The sequence below is a fragment of the Danio rerio genome, chromosome 5 (assembly GCF_049306965.1).
Source record: "Danio rerio strain Tuebingen ecotype United States chromosome 5, GRCz12tu, whole genome shotgun sequence".
NCBI lineage: Eukaryota > Metazoa > Chordata > Actinopteri > Cypriniformes > Danionidae > Danio > Danio rerio.
The window spans coordinates 52712689-52731172 of NC_133180.1; the positions used below are offsets into that span (position 1 = coordinate 52712689).

Below are 18484 nucleotides of genomic sequence, written 5' to 3' on the forward strand. Positions count from 1 at the left end.
CCAACTTATAAATTTGGGGAATTTTAAACTAGACGGTTTGCTGCCAAAAAGCACTGACTTCAGTGTGATGCTCATCCACTTCAGCTCCGTCTCCAAAGCGACTGAAACCAAGCAGGTATAACAGGGTCAATGTCTCCATCTTGTGGTCATATTCCTTCTGCTCAAAAGGGCATAATACAAACACGACTGTGAAATTCTCTTCTTAACACACTATGAGCAACCACAAATGACTTAAGGAACAATTACATGACCTAAAATAAAATTACCTAATCATTTACTCTCCCTCATGTGATATTAAATCTTTATAAGGTTGAACACAAAGGAAGATACTTTGAAGAAAGATAAAAATAAGTAACCATTTACTTTTAAAGTAAAAAAAAAAATACATAAAATAAAATAAATAAATAAAAATCTATGGAAGTCGATGGTTACAGGTTTTCAGTTTTAGTTTTAGTCTAATTATTTTGTGTCTTGTAAAGTTTTGAGACTGAAATCTAGAAAACAGGTTGCTGAGACCTTCCATGGTAGAAAAAAAGATAGAGCAACAATGGAAGTCATATAAGATCGTTATAAGATTCTGATAGTATGATCTTGGATAAAAAAAAATCATAGTATCATGGTATTGTGATTACTGCTCTAAAATATATTATTTTTAAAGTGTCTGGGTAAAAAAAATAAAATACTATTTCCTCCTTTGAATTCAATATATTTTATTTTGAGAAACATTTAAAATATTTGGAGCTGTAAACATTAGGTTAAATAATTCAAATGAATTATGGATTTCTTTATTATTTAAAACGGTATCCCTGGATATATATATTTTTTTTTTCTGCTGAAGATACTGTCCTAAAAAACCAAGTAAGTATGGCTGCAGCCCAAAGACCTACAAGTGGGAGGGATTACACCGCAATTAGGTTGGGTGACCTACAAGTGGGAGGGACTTAAACCAAAAGTAGGGTGGGTTTAGGTGGTGTAGGTGAAGCAGATATTAATAAAACCCATCAGGTTACTGTGAGGTTGGGTTCAGGGTTAGGGTAGGTAGACCAGAAATGCCTAAATTAGGGCCCAAAGGCTGAAGTTGGCCCTTTTGTATCCTTTGATTTGGCCTGCCAGAGAGAAAATGATTGGGAAATGCCTTTTAACAGAGATTCTCTTTTCTATTTTAATGTAACCTTTTCTCTATTTGTTTTATTGTTAAGCTACAAAAAAAATAAAAAAAATAAAAATTAAAAATTAAATGTTTCAATTAAATGTTGTAAATGAAACAGATTTTTTTTTAAATGTACATAGAGTCACTTAACAAATTGAGGACAAAGCAGAAGAAATCAGCGTGCAAATTAAGGCAAAGTTTGTTAAAATAATATGCATTTTCTAAAATTAGAATGCATTAGTAAATACGATTGAAGTAATATTTTCTTTTTCTTTTGAATTATTGTTAAATAAATTAGGAAATTACCTATGGCAACTTTAATAGTTATACAGTTAGCTATGTTATTTACCTTTGGCCCACAGCTCTCAATCAAGCTTGGACTTTGGCCCTCCAAAAAAATTAATAAAATAAATAAATAAAAATGTTTGGGCACCCCTGGTGTAGACGTTAATAAAACGCAACAGGTTACTGTGGGGTTGGGGACAGGATAGGTGTGGACATTCATAAAGCACAAATTTGGACTCTGTCATGTACAAAACATTAAATAAATTAATACTCAATGTTTGTACATCCTACTTGGAGCTCAAGTCACCCACTTAAAGTTGGCTCTGTTTATACCCTTCTCTTAAAAAAAAAAAAAAAAAAAACAGTAACACTTCATTTTGATGGTCCGTTTGAATATTAGTAGACTGTCTGCTTAATATCTGTTAATATTGCTCCTTCAACAGACATTTAACTGACTATAAAAAAAACTTTGCAGGTACATGCCAACTTACACTAACCCTAACCCCAACAACAACCTAACTAACAGTCTACTTATAATCTAATGAAAATTAGTGGGCCTGTAGATGCAATGTAAATTAAATTCAACAAACAAACCATCAAAACAAATTGTGACCAAAACAATCTTACAGATATCTTAAGAACGGTATAGCAGAAAATGATCTCGGTTTTAAAACCTTGACTTTTCCAAACCGCAGTATACATTGAAAACAGCAATCGTCCCATGCCTAGTCCCTACAAACAGATATTTTCAAAATATCTTGTGTTCAACAGAACAAAGCAAGTCAAATAGTTTTGGAACAAATTATTGATGAGTAAATGATGACATAATTTAGATTTTTGGGTGAACTGCCCCTTTAAGCATGCATTAAAGTATAGCCAGAAACACATTGAGAGGAAAAACAACACAGGGAGCCAAATCGCAGAATTGAAAGTGAGTATATTGTTACCAGGTGCCTGGGAAATACAACAGCTGCTGTGTCAGCATTGCGAGGTATTAGTTGGTTTACTCTCCAATAGGCACTGAATATAGTGTTGCATTTATAGCTCTGCTCATTTTGCCTGCATTCAATGGATTCCTGAGCAGAAACATAGTGCATATATCCTGTACAAGCTCACTTCATCTGTAGAGTCAAATTATTACACATACAGTATATATATTTATCGCTTGTCCATCATTCACACAAACACATTCTACTCTCCTGTTAATGCTAATCATTAATCGGCAATGGCATTTAAGCAATATGAAAACTACATCAAAATAGTCAAGCAGCATATTTGTAGTTTGGCAACATAAATGAGTGACTTAATGTCAATCATTCTCATAGCTCCCCCAACATCTCGCTTTACACAACAACTCACTTCATACACTCACAACATGTGATAGCTTCACATTTGAACACTGAAGAGGAGGCCCTTTACACAATGTCAGATTAAAATAAGGCAGTGACTTACAAAACTATCTACTATCACTCACACGACTTCTGTGCTTCAATATATATATATAAAAATGAATAATTCAAATAAATAAAAACCATTGTGCAGTTTGCAAATAAGCAAACACTAAATAGAATTACTATGGAGGCAGTGTTATGGAACTAAACCAAACAAAAATCATCGTTTAGTCATGACTCCTGAAAAATATGACCGACGCTGAAAGATTGTGATTTTGTTTGTTAAGTAAATGCCCTTCAATCACATATACAACACGATTCACTCTTGAGCCTATAGAATAATGCTGCGTAGTCCATGCTGTGCTACATCAATATCTCATGCAGAGACTGCCATAGAGAACAAGTCATCAGTTTACAACCAATTCACCTTGGCTCCCATTTAACTAATCAGTCTCTTAAAGATGAGTCTCATGAAAGAGATTTGATTACTTTAAGAGTCAATGAAAGTGTAATCATGTCAGCTACAATGCTTTGTATGGGCTTTTTTATATGTAGACATAACATGGAAGTCGTTTTGTGTTGATATAATGGAAATATTTACTAAAGGTGCAGTGTGTAATTTATGTGCTACTAGTTAACACAATAAAAATTTAAAAAAAAAAAATAAAAATAAAAAATAAATAATTAAAATACAGTTGAAGTCAGAATAATTAGCCCCCCTGAATTATTAGACCCCCTATTTATTTTTTTCCCCAATTTCTGTTTAACGGAGAGAGGATTTTTTCAACACATTTCTAAACATAATAGTTTTAATAACTTATTTCTAATAACTGATTTATTTTATCTTTGCTATGATGACAGTAAATAATATTTTACTACATATTTTTAAGACACTTCTACACACCTTAGAGACATTTAAAGTCTTAACTAGGTTAATTAGGTTAACCAGGCAAGTTAGGGTAATTAGGCAAGTCATTGCATAATGATGGTTTTTTCTGTAGACTATCAAAAAAAAAAAAAAAAAAAAAAGCTAATAGAGGCTAATAATTTTGTCTTAATCTAGCCTAAATAAAACTTTCTTCAAAAGAAAAAATAGTATCAGACAGATTGTGAAAATGTCCTTGCCCTGTTAAACATAATTAGGGAAATATTTAAAGAAGAAGAAAAAAAAAAATAATCAAAGGGGGCATAATAATTCTGACTTCAACTATAAATAACTTTATTATTTAGGTGCATTATATTTTATTTCAGTAATTGATCAATTGTAGAGTTCCACCCAATTCATTTGATCTTTAATATCCACAAAAATTATAAATCATAGTTCAACTTTTATTAATGCTAACAATTAATAAAACTAACAATTAATTAACAATTTTAGTGTGACCGGTTTGTTAACTTTAGCTAATGCATTAGCCAACACAACCAATATACGTTTACCATATTTATTAATCTTTGTTAAAGGTTGTAAACTTTTTCATATTATTCATATTTGAACAAAGTTCTTCATGTTAGATCACTCGAGTTGTGCTTATTTTGAGAGGGTGCTCGCTGCAGAGCCATTTGAGGAGAGGTGAGCTCCAGAGAGGGGGAGCATGAGTTGTCGCTCCTCCTCCTGTAAGCTGTTTTAATGCGTACACCAACCCCACCCCTAACCCTACCCCCAGTGACATCACTCGTAGAAGAAGTGCAAAAAAGGTGGAGCTCAAGCTAAAGCTCCCCCTCTCTGGAGCTCACCTCTCCTCAAATGGCTCTGCAGCGAGCACCACTTGCTTATTTTTCTAATAAACAGCCTGATGATAGTTAATCTACTTATACGTTTATCAGAACTACGTCAATATTTTTTCACATTTTTGCCCTCAGACTGTTCTTCCTTGCAGTTTCTTACACATTTCAATTAAATCTTTTGCCTTGATTTGTTTTTTGACTTTTGTAGGTGGTAAAATAACATTTACATTTACAAATAAAACTGTAATGTGGTTAAAAACTACTTAAGATTACTTTAGTTGTGGTTTGCACACCTTAGAATGTTCACCAGCCATTTAGAATCACACATTTAATAGCCTTATAGTATAACTAAGTGTTAACAGATACAATGTTAAAGAATAAAACTCTGGATTTCACTTGGCAGTGAATGTTTTAAATACCTGTAACTCAATTAAAAATGTTAAAATAATATTTTTCATTGTTAGTTTATGTTTACTGATAAAGTTAACTTTTTATCATAAATTACACTGCATTTAGCATAACTTGGTGAAAAAAATAAAACATAACAGAAGCAATTTTTAAAAAAATGAAAAAAGAAAGAAAGAAAAAACACACGTAAGTTTAAAGAAATATATTAAAATATATATTTAAAAATATTACAATTATTCTAAATATTTCATTGGTCATGTTAATTAGACTTGACTGACAACACTATATATAAAAAAATAAAAATAAAAAATAAAAAAACTGATATTATCCCAAACATTTACCTCATTATCCTTATTGTTTAGGTAGATTTGGCCATTTACGTTGAATTTGCAAGTCTTCTGCTGTCAGACACTTTAATCCATTTTAGTTGTACAAAACATTCAGTACTCTTGTTCATAATGCAAAATGGGATCCATTTCAACCATGACTCGAGCACTTTGGCTAATGAATCATAAGTTCCACACATTTGCAGCATGCTTAAGCATTACAAAATAAAGTGGACAGCATTAGTCTCACATCCTAACAGTTATCATTACCGCTTATCAAAAACAAAATAAATCATTATTTATGATCTTCACACTGAATCCATTAAGCATTATCTTGCCTGCAAAAATACTGACCAATGAAATTAGTTGTGGGGTGGGGCTTGTGCTTAAATGGTTTAAGGGGGGACAAATGCTACGATATTAGGCTGCTCAAAACAACTATTAAAATTACACACAGCACCTTTAAAATATTGCAGTCTATATTATTTGTTAATGCGTTGATGGATATTATGCAGCATAATACAAGTTTGAACCATGACCAATTCCAATACTACCATATACGTAATTCATTAGCACTCTGTATTGCTCAGTGTATTCACTGTGCTCAATATTGAGGTCTGCAATGACGCTAGGTGTTGCATAGTAGTCATTTTTCTAAACTACTAGCAGGCACTTCTTGAGTTAGACGCTCGAAGTGCCAGGCTGGCAATGGACTTCACCACACTGGTGGAAGCTCTGTGGCAGGTGCCGGCACTAGCGATGTAGTTGGAGGCTAACCGGTGTAGCCGCTTCCCCCCAAAAGTGTTATAATGGCCAGGCATGACCTGGTCAATCTCCTCTTTATCAACCATTTCCACAAGCCTTTCACAACTATGGATGTAGTCGCTGATCCGGCTGTAGGGAAGCCAATCAATCATGGAACCATCATAGACCACGTCTCCACTGAACAACATTTTGCTCTCCTTGTCATGGAGACAAATGCTTCCTCTGGAATGGCCCGGCATGTGGAGAACAGAAAGCTGCCGGTCGCCAAGGTTGATAACGTCGCCTGGGAACACAAAGAGGAAGGTAGAAAATGGGGTATGTGGCAATTGGATATTGTCACTGCAATGCAGCACTGACACAGCAGGAGCTTTATTGACTGATGCACAAGTTTTGATATTAGGATATTTCTTGATATTGCGGTATTTCTTTGTACCAAGCACAGAAATATTAAGGGCTTTTTAAAAATATCCCTAAAGAATAGTTAGTGAAAATGGTAAAGCACAGACTTCTGCATGAGTTCTTCTAAACAAAGCAAAAAAAAAAATAAGTTAAGGAGCAAAGTTTGCTCACAAATAATGCAGCATTCACATCATTTCAGTAACAAATTCCTAGAACTATTAAAAGTCAAGAGGTGGATAATTATTGTTATAAAATGAACACTTGGCAAGCACCAAATTCTATCTGTGGAAGAGTATATGAAGTGTTACTTGCAAGTTGCACAATTTTTTTTTTTTTTTAAATAATTGTGTAACAATGTCGGAAAAGTCATATGCCTTTGTACAATTATTAAATCACAAATTATTTCTGAAACTATATATTAATTTGTAAGCTAATACTGACATAAATCAGTTAATGCTACCTCACACAAACTTCATTCAAGTGCTATTCACCTTATTCTCAGCTGACGAGTGGGCGCTGCCATTTGAATCTTTTTGTCTCGCGACTTCCGGTCACATTCACTTTCATTCATTTTTTGACGTTAACAACTGCTCGTTACGCTGCTTGATGTTGCAATTTAATATTTTCTTATTATATTATGCTACTTGGTCTGTGTAGTCATGCAAACATTTGTTTGTTGAGCAAGTAGTTTGGCCATTTTCTGCCGTTTATTATTCCTAGTCATTTCTCCCATAGGCGACTGAATCGGAAGTTCTAAGACAATCGCGAAAACAGGCGCACTTCCGCATTTTAGAATAAGGTCAATAAAGAAGTTATTTATATGCTGTTTTCCATCAAAATAAAAGCTAAAATTATAAATATTGTTATTATTATTAGTAGTAGTAGTAGTAGTAATAGTAGTAGTAGTAGTAGTAGTAGTAGCAGCAGCAGTATTGTTATTATTATCATTATATCATTATTAAATAAGTACACTGCAATCATTCATTTTAATATTATTATTAGGCCTGTACATTCATGCCAGTTTAAAAATTAATTGTCTGTCAAATTACTCTGAATTGCCTTATTTGCCTTTTTTATTTATACAGTGCATCCGGAAAGTATTAATAGAGCTTTACATTTTCTTATGTTACAGCCTTATTCCAAAATAGATTAAATTAATGTATTTCCTCAAAATTCAGCACAAAATACCCCATAATGACAATGTGAAAAAAAGTTTTTGAAATTGTTGCAAATTTATTAAAAATAAAAAACCTTAAAAAGCACATGTACATAAGTATTCCCAGCCTTTGCTCAATACTTTGTTGATGCACCTTTGGCAGCAATTACAGCCTCAAGTCTTTTAGAATATGATGCCACAAGCTTGGCACACCTGTGTTTAGGAATTTTTGCCAATTCCTCTAAAATTAAAAATGTGGAAAAAGTGAAGCGCTATAAATACTTTCCATATGCACTGTACATTCACTTGTAAGCTAATACTGATTTAAGTCAGTAAATGCTGCCTCACACAAACATAATTTAAGTGCTATAAAAAAGTCTTTTACTTGCATTTTTCCATCAAAATAAAAGCTACGATAAAAAACGTTATTATTATTATTATTATAATTATTATTATTAAGAAAATTAGATTTTAATTTTCTGTCAAATAATCGTAACGAACAATTTAATTGACTTTTTAAAAATGTATACAGTAGCAGACTCAGTTTGCAAAACAATTAAATAGGCCCACTTGATTTCATTTAATGCAGTGGAAAACAGCTAAAAAATATTTATGCATTGTTTATTTATAATTTATATTTATAATTTTTATATTTATATTTATAATTTTTATATTTATATTTTGTTAAATATTTATGTTTTTGTCTTCTTTATTTCCAAAGTATGTCATAATATAACATAATATAATTTTTATTTTGTTCAATCTGCTAAGAAATAAACAATAGCTATTTGTTTAGATTTCCTATTTTAAATGTTGAACTGCACAATCTTCCACAGCGGTCTCAAATAATTGCAATGAAATTACAGCAAGCTGATAGGTCTAAGGGTTATTGAAATACTATTATAGATTTATTTAACATAAAATTTGATTAAAAAATGTTATATGTATTAACACACACATACTATGTATACTGTATTCAGCACTTTTGGTAGTTCAATTTGCTTGAGATAGCACTACAATATCTTGAATAACCTTAAGTCTTTAGATCACAATGATATTTAAAAAAAATGCAATACAATGCCAAATTAAAAATGCAATTTGTTCACAGACAGTGACAACAGATCTATTCATATGCAATAGTACAACCAGTGGTGTAAAGTAACTAATTACAAATACTCAAATTACTGTAATTGAGTAATTTTTCTCAGGAATTGTAATTTACTAAGTAGTTTTAAAAACGTGTACTTTTTCTTTTCCTTGAGTAAAATTTTTGTGCTGTATCAGTATTTTTACTCCACTATTTTCCTTCAACCTGCAGTCACTACTTTAGTTCTTTCTTGTTTATGGGGATCAGAAAAATCTGTCCTGTGATTTCTGTCCATTCAAATCGCACATAGAGGGTAAATCGCATCATACTGAACTACTTCAAAACATGAGTGCTTTATAATTACAGCAAACTTTTTGGAAGCATTAAAAGTGTCCAAGAAAATGCCCAAAATTTTTACACACATTGACCCAGAGACTGTTTAGATGCATGTCACTGATGAAAAGATCACATATGTTTACTGTATGACGACCAAAATGGCCTTAAACACCTAGCAGGCACAAGACGTCAACATGTCGTCAGGTTGACTTCAGAACTCAATGTCAGGTCAACATCAATGTCCAACCTAAAACCAACCAAATATCAAAGTCTAATGTTGTTACAGCTTGACGTTGTGTGGACGTTACCACTGTGACGTCTATCAGATGTTGGATTTTGGTTGCCATACCAGATGATTAAATGTCAGTATTTGATGTTATTATGATAAAGGTTAAAGATATTGGCTTGATGTTGGATTTTGGTCACTTTCTAACAGCCTAAAAACCATCCAAATATCAACATCACTTGAAGTCATTATTGGACATCGAAATAATGTTGTCCTTAAACGCTGGCTAGCCATTGAATTTTGGTCAACTGACATCACAACCTAAGTCAAACCTAATAATAACGTCTTATGGCGTTGTGTACCTGCTGGGCTATAACTAGATGCACTACAGAATGTTACGTTTACACACATACACAAATTACATGTAAACGCATCAGCTTTTCACGGCATAATACTCACTACTCTTGAGTACTTTTTAAAGAGCTACTTTTTACTCATACTTTGAGTAAGATTTACAACATATAATTTTAATCTAATTGCACTGCATTTTAAGGCAAGTAAAGGTACTTTTACTTGAGTATGATTTTTCAGTACTTTTTCCACCACTGAGTACAACTCACTGCAGAGTAGTCCATTGACTGAGAATTACGGGGAGGAGGTCATGTGTGGTTTACTCTGCATCCGCTGGGTTTCTGCCAGTGGTCCACTATAATGCTGCATTCTCCACCATCAGGCAGATTATAAAGCCACATTAGACAGTCGGCTTGGTTTTCACTAACCACTGACATGTCCTCTGGTGAGTTTAGCATGATCTGATTTGTTTCGATCTTTCTCTGGAGCTCTTCAAAAAGATATTATATAAGGATGCCCAGAATGAAGTCATGCAATTCAGTGTATTTTACTACTGTAATAGATTATGCCTTGAACCCTGCAACGGTGCATAAATGCATGCACACATAAAAAATGTGCTTAAAACGTATAATGTTGCATACACTGGCACAGTAGTTACAAGTAATTACAAGCCCACCTTCTTGTAATATATGGGTTGGTGTGACCGCTTTCACTCTGTATTGCCTGGCTCTCCATCCAGGCGAAGGAACCTCCACAATCTCGCGGTCAGAGAGCCATGTCACGGTCTCGAAGTTGTCACCGTTGGCCAGAGCGTCCACCTCCGCTTTGTGCACGCCCACCTGTTGAAACTGATGCAGCCCACCCGAATGATCAAAATGCACATGTGTGCCGATGGCCAACAGCGGGTTTTTACGCTTCGCGTCGTCCCCGAGCAGCGATTTCTCTTGGATGTATTCAGGCAGGCTCCGTAAACCCAGGCCGGTGTCTATGACGACGTCCTGATGAGAACCGCGAATGAGCCAGATATTCGCCCTGTTCCCCGATTCATAAAACCGTTCCTGGATCCAAAACACGCCGTTTTCCAGCGACTTGTGCGCGTACCAGTCGGTCGCAGCCATCCCAAATTCATTCAAGATGTTGTTATTGCATACGAGGATAGATGTATGGTTGTTAGCCTATAATTCTGGCTTCAAATTTTGCTGCTTCAGCCGCAGAGAGGAGGACGCTGACACCCTGTTCCGCAAGCGTAACACGTCACCAGCCATAACGACGTGACGCGCCGTAGAATCGAGAATGCTATTGGCCATTGATGAAATTAGCGCCTCCCAAGTTATGCATATTAATAATAAAGCACAAGCGGTATTTAATTAATTGCCTATTTGTACTTAATGCGTCTGAAAGCTGTAAAGGTAAGTGGTTGCTATTTGAATATGTTTTTTTTTCTGTTGCTGCTCCGCGACGGAGCGTAATGGAGATTTAAATAAGTAAAACGTAATGGATATTTAAATAAGTAAAACATTATATCTGCATTTATTTACCCAAATGCTGTTACAATGTATCTTGTATGTTAAATACAATGTTTCAATCATATATCTCGTATTTCTTACAAAGATACAAGTGTATTGTTGTAACATGCTGCGTTTTTGCGAGGTGAATTCTACTCAAATAGTAAAGTAGCCTAATATTAATCGTATTCAGGTGTGCTTTGGCAACTCAGAAATTAAAAGACGATCAAACGAGGGTTGTTAGTCTAAGTTTACTAATGCCAAACAGTTATTTTGGGGAAAAATAAATAAATATACTAAATTAACTAAACGACTAAATAAATAAAAAAAAGAGGAAACCAAACACATCAGAGTTGCTTGTCTCGAGAACAATTATGCATAGATTTCCTTAATGCATAATTTAAAATACTGTTAAAAATAAATAACAATAAATGACTGTAAATTACAAATAATTAAATAATAAATGAATAAATACATCCTTTATATAAACAGTGCATTATGCCCTGTTTTATGTTCTTGCATTTACAGTTGCATAACAATTAAATACACTACTTGAAACTATTGATTTAATTAAGTTTTATAGTTTAAAAGAAAATAAATTACATATGATTGCTCAAATTCATGTAGCAGTTCAATAATTCATTTTTTTTAATCCACCTTTCAAGAAAATCTAAATTAACATATTTGAAATGTTATTTTATGTGCATTACTGAACAATCTCATTCTGTATTTTATGAACATTTCCTGCTTGTTATCAAACTATTTCATAACTGTAAAAGAGGCACTTCAACCATATCATAATGTTAAAACCGCTGTCATAACATTATTTATCAATATGTGGCTCTTTTTGGATTCTCGGAAGCTATACAAGTTAAACATGTAAAACAGGAAATATGCTAAGACCATTGTTTTTGTTTACATCCTTCAAAAATACTACAAAGGGACATATTATATTGATTGACAGTTTTGCATCACTATTCATGACATCACCATCCAGTGACATCACAGTGTAGTCCTCACATCCTCATAGTGTTTAGCATGTATAAGCAATATGGATTGAAAAGTAGTCAACAACATCCTAGCTATTGGTTCTTAGATGCCAGCTAACAAATCTTGACACTATGCAATTAAAACGACATGTATCTCACTGTTATATTATATTACATAATATTTGCTTGTTGGGCGACGCAGTGGCACAGTAGGTAGTGCTGTCACCTCACAGCAAGAAGGTCGCTGGTTCAAGCCTCAGCTGGGTCGGTTGGCATTCCAGTATGGAGTCTGCATGTTCTCCCAGCATTCGCGTGGGTTTCCTCCGGGTGCTCAGGTTTCCATAACAGTCCAAAGACATGTGGTACAGGTGAATTGGGTAGGTCAAATTGTCCGTAGTGTATGAGTGGGAATGAGAGTGTATGGATGTTTCCCAGGGAGGGGTTTGGCTAGAATGGCATTCGCTGCGTAAAAACATGCTGGATAAGTTGGCGGTTCATTCCGCTGTGGTGACCCCAGGTTAATAAATGGACTAAGCCGACAAGAAAATGAGTGAATGAATATTTGCTTGTTTATTAAACTAATATAAAATTATTTCATCCAAATGATTTTAGAGAAAATTTATCTGATCAGAAATGGCTGGAAAGGGAAGAGGTGTAGCAGCATTCTCCTTCAACATAGAGTCCCTGGGTCTAACCAGAGGATCCATGCCTGAAACCCAAAGAGGACCAGCTCCACTCTTCCCAGTGAGCTATTCTGAACCATTTGTTATTATTCTTCCATCAATTTCCCAAATGGATATTTCTCTTTCCATCCATTCTTTCTCAAAACTTTAAAAATCTGATTCAGCAAGGTCAGAAAGTGTTTATTCAGAAGGTTCAGTTTTAAAGACACACGACTCCACCTTACAGCAAATCGAATATAAACCGGGGCCTTTGAAAGCTGGCGAAGATGAAGATTATATGAGAGCTTTGAAACAAGAGATGAGAGGACGAATGAAGGACCTTCCTTTTAACATAAAGCACCATGCAGGAAAGGGAGGTGAGATGGAGCTTTTATTTAATTTTAGGAACACACAATACCTATTGCCTCCTACAACGAGTCTAATAATTTAGATAATTGTAAAATTAGATGAGTATGAGTTAATGCACTGGGGGCAATGCTATGTTTTAACTCACCTAGAAACAATAAATCCATTTAACTATATGTTTAAGTGAAATAGTATAACTGATATGGTATAGTTTGACCATGAGTCACAACTACTGTATATGAAGAGTTTGGATGCAAAAAAAGTGTTGTCTGAAATTTCCATCAGAAATGAACGTTTTTCTCAGCCTCTTTTTCTTTTTTATTTTGTAAGATATTTTACTTTCAAGACCAGGAAAAGGGCTCATTCTTTGCCATAAAAGTGATATTACTGAACATACACACAGGAGACTGATAAAAATACTCATTTTAGATGAAAATTTCAGATGGCATTTAGAGGTTTTTGCATCTTAACTCTTCATATATTTATTATTGTAAGCATATCAGTATTTTTCACGATGTTATTGTGTGTGATTTAAAGATGTGGAGAGGTACAAGGAAAAATACACGCGGGAAATAAAGAAACTTGAAGATGAAGACTGGACACCAGGTATTCATTTAAATGAAATAGGCTAAATAGGGCTGGGCGATTTAATGGAAAAGTAATTGAAATCGAAAGCTTTAGAACCTATAATCGATATATGATTTATAACGATCTAATTTTTATAGGTCAGTTTTTTTTTTTCAATTACTTTCCCTGTCATGTGTGGAGTCATGTGACCTCGCTCTGTTAGCCACACTTTGCAGCCACATCTGATCTCTGGTCAAGTAGGACGATGGATCCATTCTTGAGCCATACTTTGGACTATGTTGACGATAATTGGAAGCTGTGCCAGAGATGCCTTGATGGCATATTTTCCATTACATTCAAATGATTATTTACATTAAAATATTTGTTTATAGAAGATGCAAGAAATGCCCTGTTTAAAATATTATTTACAGGATATGAAAGTTATTTTATTTAGAAGAGATACTGCTTATTTCCTACTTTTTTATATGAAAAACACTGAAAATATTTTTTTTTGTTTTTCAAATAAGTTATTTTCACTTTTTATAAGAAAAAAAGTGACTGTTTGTTTTAAACAATGTGTGTTTTAATTTTAGTTGTTCAACATTGATGTTCAATAAATAATCATAGATAGTAGATAGTGTTTCATTCAATTATTATTATTTTTTAAATCAAGTAATACACCCTTCATTCAAATATTACTTACTTGTAATATGTGAGCATATTTACTGTAGAAAACCTGTCAGTGAACCTTGAGGACAAAATAATAAAACAAATTAATCAAATATTTGGTCATTAATGGTAATAGTTAAAATGTTTCTTCAAATCGACCAGCCCTAAGGCTGAGTAATTTCAACTAAATTGTAGATATTCTTTGTAGATTGGAATCGTCTTCCGAAGGAGCTAAAACCACAGAAGAGCATAAAGAAGAAGAAAAGGGGTAATTGTATCGAGATGTAGAATCCCTAAACAAACTGCAGTTTTGAATGACTCATACACTTAAATACTTTCAGATCTGAAGAAATCCGTAAAAATCTCTACTAAGGACAAAGAAGAAGTGCTGAATAAGTTGGATGTGAGCTCGTGCTGTTTTCATCTTCTCGATTTACTGTAAACAGATATTTTTGGTTGGAGCCATCTCATTTGCGCTTGTTTTTATTTCCAGGAACTTGAGAAGAAGGGAGATGTCAAATCTGATGAGGAGGATGAAGTGAAGAAAGAAAAGAAAGAGGATGACGAGGAAGGAGAGGAAGCAGAAATTGAAGGAGACTATGATGAAGAGTTTGAAGAGGTATACGCTTTTATTTCAGGGAGCATTTTTATTTATTGTTTGTTGAATACATGTAATAGGCATCCAAACATGGCTAAAACTTGGCTAAAATAAGGCTACATTTGACCCTTGACACGTCTTACATTTTACTTTTCTGTCAAATACCATTAAGATATTAAAATTGATATTAAAATATGAAATTGATATTAAGGATTTTTTTCTTTGGTAAATTTCCCATGGTAAATATATTAGAATCAAGTTTGGTTTAATGGATATTGCTAAGCACATAATTTAGTCAAATTTTAAGGTTATTTTCTCAATCTTTTGATTTTTACAATCTCTCAGATTCCAGATTTTCAAGTAGTTGCATAGACTAAATCATCTCAAACTGAATTCCTGGAGGGATGAAGGTGTTCATGACTAAATCTGGAATATGAGGGTTTGTAAAAATTTAAATATTGAGAAAAAAACCTTTATTGGGTTTGAGACCTATGGACTAAATATTGTCTTATCCCAGGGGTGTCCAAAGTCGGCCCTGGAGGGGCAGTGTACTGCTGAATTTAGCTCCAACTTGCTTCAACACATCTGCCATGCAGTTTTTATTAACTGACCAAACCTATATCTGCGATCACGAGTTCGTGCCTACGCATTCTGTCGTACATCGTTGCGAAATGGGGCGGGATTAAACAAGATGATTCGACATTTGAAAAAAAAAAGCGAGCGATTAGTCCACATTTTAAATTCCTGTCCAGAGAGATCGTGTTTTGATCCTCGATTGGTGTCACGCAGTCAAGTGATGCGATTTGACACACTAACTTGCATTTCCGGTCTGACGCATTCGGGTGCATATGAATGGAAGTCTATGGGGAGAAAAGTCCAGTGTGACCGCAGCTATTCCTGAGATCCACCTTCCTGCAGATTTCAGTTGCAACCTAAATAAAACCCACCTGCCTGTAATTATCATGTGCCGTCTATCAATAGGTTCAGGTGTTTGATCAGTTTGAGTTGAACCCTACAGGAAGGTAAATCTCCTGGTTGAGGGTTAAGCAACCCTGTTCTATTATATCTAGTAAGCGCTTGATTAGCTGGTTCAGATGTGTTTGATTAGGGTTGGAGCTAAACTCTCCAGGACACCGGCCCTCCAACACTGGGTTTGGACACCCCTGTCTTATCCTAAAAAAAAATTAAAACCTTACAAAAATGGAAAGCTTCATATAGCTTTTAGATGATGCATGCATCACTGGTGACACTGGTTTTGTGTTCCAGGGTCACAGATTTGTGCTGTCAGTGAGAATCTAATATGTCAAACAAAAGAACAAAAATAGACTAGTCATCAAATAGATGGGAAAGATTGACTACACATGAAGTCTGTCTATTTGATGACTATTGATAGATTTCCACTGACAGCCCAAAATTTAGACTTGTTTTAGCCAAGGCGTCTTTGTTTGGATGTCTGTTAAACACACACAATTAGGAATGGGATGATAACCGCTTTCAAGGTATACCGTGGTTTGGAAAAGTCAAGGTTTTAAAACCGCCAAAATGTTCTGCTATACAATTTCTGCGGTACATGTAAGATTTTTGTTTTGCATTTTTTTTTAAATAACAACATTATCTCCAGGAGAAAAGATATCCAAAGATGCCGTTATAAATTGTATAGAAATCTGTGATTCATGTGAATCATTTAACCTGACATGTTTACAGCTCCAAAATATTTTAAGTGTTTCTCAAAATTAAATATATTGTGTTCAAAGGGGAAAAAGTTTTGTTTGTTGACCCAGACATTTAAAAATAATATATTTTTGAGCAATAATCACAAAACTGTGAAACTGTGATATGTTTTTATCTACGGTTATTATGCCGTCAGACTCTTATACCAGCCTGCCTACAATACATAAGCTTGCCGAGTAAGTCAAGGTTTAAAGTGGATCAAACCGTTTTTTCAAAATTGTCCAAAGACAAGAATGGGTGTTGTTCAAAAGTTTTAGGACAACGCTGATGAAAGATTTTGATCTACTTCAAATGCTGATTACTATATACAAATAGCAATTTTACAAGTTGAAAAATCATAATTCACAGCACCTCTAACATAATTTTACTTTTTTTTTTTTTTTTTAAGTAAAAATTTCTTCAATATAATAATGTTTCTCATGTATTTAAATTCTTTACTTGGTTTAAAAAGTACCAAAGTTTAAGCCACAAAGCTGTTTTTGATATAGCTGGTGTGTATGCATTTTCCTTTGACTTCCTCAATTAAAAAAAAAAAAAAACTACAATAATTCATGATAATGCATGTTCTTTTATATATATATATATATATATATATATATATATATATATATATATATATATATATATATATATATATATATATATATATTTCTGTCTAGCGATAGCAACAATTCTTGTTCTGCGGTAATCAGCAACTTATCCTGCTATAGATAGTTTATGTCTCCATTAAGTGACGTTTATTTATAAACTAATTTCGAGAGGATCACATGCTTATGATTGACCACAGTCAGTCCTGCATTAGGTAACACTTGAACCTTAAGTTATATTTATCTTAAAGCCACCCCCCTTTCCTTCAGGACAGCAAAGCAACACTGGTTAACACTGTTGCCTCAGCAAGAATTTCACTGAACCAAGGCCAGCTGACATTTCTGAGCCAGGTTCCCTAGTTTCCTCTCACTGTCCAAAGACATGCCACACAAGTGAATTGACTCAATCAAATTTGCACTACAGATTATCTTAGTATTTTTGCTTTCCAAAAACAAACCCTATCTGTCACAAATTAGGAGAGTTCAGGACCTACCTGAAGTCAAACACCACCCTTGCCATTTAAACTGGAGGGAGCCACAGGCTTGAGGATTTTCTGAGCTCAGGGTTCTCTCCCTGGATAGCATACCAAACATGCTTTATATCAATCATCAGCTAAGTGTGAACTCTTAAAACCAAATTTTTGTCATGTTATCAGTCAAGTATACACTCTAGAACTTGCTTGTATACATCTACATTGGTTAAAGTCACAAAGTGCGTATTTCCGTGTGTTTTTTTTTTTGGGGACATTTTACTGCACGTCAGTCATGTTTAAACAAGCAACCGTGCATGTGCTTGCAATTGTTCTTTGCAGTTCAACTGAAACAGTTTTGTTTTTCCACAGGACAATGACTACATAGCAAGCTACTTTGAAGACGGCGATGACTTTGGGGGAGGAAGTGATGACAACATGGATGAAGCCACTTACTAGAGAGAGAGGAGAAAAAAAAAAAATAGCACTGATTACCAAAGTCTATCATAAAAGAAAATTAAAGAATATGTACAATCTAAAAACAATTAAATGAGATGATACAGTTTATGAGTTTAAAGTGGATATAAAGTATTCTTACTTACTCCCAGGGCCGTTTATATAGAAGTTGGTATTTAGCCGCACCATGTTGATGTTTGGTAACATCTAATTTTTATGAGGTGGGTTGTTAGTCCAATGCTCAACTCCCAACCTGGAGGACCAGGACATACACGCATA

The 18484-nt window shown here is 34.1% G+C and overlaps 2 protein-coding genes across 5 annotated transcripts; one reads left to right on the top strand and one right to left on the bottom strand.

The window, feature by feature from the left end:
* Positions 1-2355: 2355 nt before the first annotated feature.
* On the bottom strand, positions 2356-10845 carry mblac2 (metallo-beta-lactamase domain containing 2). 2 transcript variants are annotated; one of them, XM_068221240.2, is made up of 3 exons: positions 10282-10845; positions 4593-6333; positions 2356-4353 (listed from the first exon to the last, which is right to left on the bottom strand). In XM_068221240.2, exons 1-2 carry the CDS (start codon positions 10721-10723, stop codon positions 5948-5950), a joined length of 828 nt encoding a protein of 275 aa, XP_068077341.1. In that variant the 5' UTR covers positions 10724-10845; the 3' UTR covers positions 2356-4353; positions 4593-5947. The 2 variants fall into 2 exon arrangements, with proteins under 2 accessions (XP_068077341.1, NP_001116739.1); NM_001123267.1 differs by lacking the exon at positions 2356-4353 and having other exon boundaries at positions 5948-6333; positions 10282-10723.
* A 133-nt stretch (positions 10846-10978) lies between these two features.
* Positions 10979-18209, top strand: polr3g (polymerase (RNA) III (DNA directed) polypeptide G). 3 transcript variants are annotated; one of them, XM_068221036.2, is made up of 8 exons: positions 10979-11014; positions 12712-12843; positions 13009-13138; positions 13665-13733; positions 14572-14631; positions 14705-14766; positions 14857-14982; positions 18122-18209. In XM_068221036.2, the coding sequence occupies exons 2-8, from the start codon at positions 12733-12735 to the stop codon at positions 18206-18208; spliced, it is 645 nt and encodes a 214-aa protein (XP_068077137.1). In that variant the 5' UTR covers positions 10979-11014; positions 12712-12732; the 3' UTR covers position 18209. The 3 variants fall into 3 exon arrangements, with proteins under 3 accessions (XP_068077137.1, XP_073805656.1, NP_001119941.1); XM_073949555.1 differs by lacking the exon at positions 14572-14631; NM_001126469.1 differs by lacking the exon at positions 10979-11014 and having other exon boundaries at positions 12713-12843; positions 14572-14636; positions 14713-14766; positions 18122-18208.
* The last annotated feature ends 275 nt before the right edge of the window (positions 18210-18484 follow it).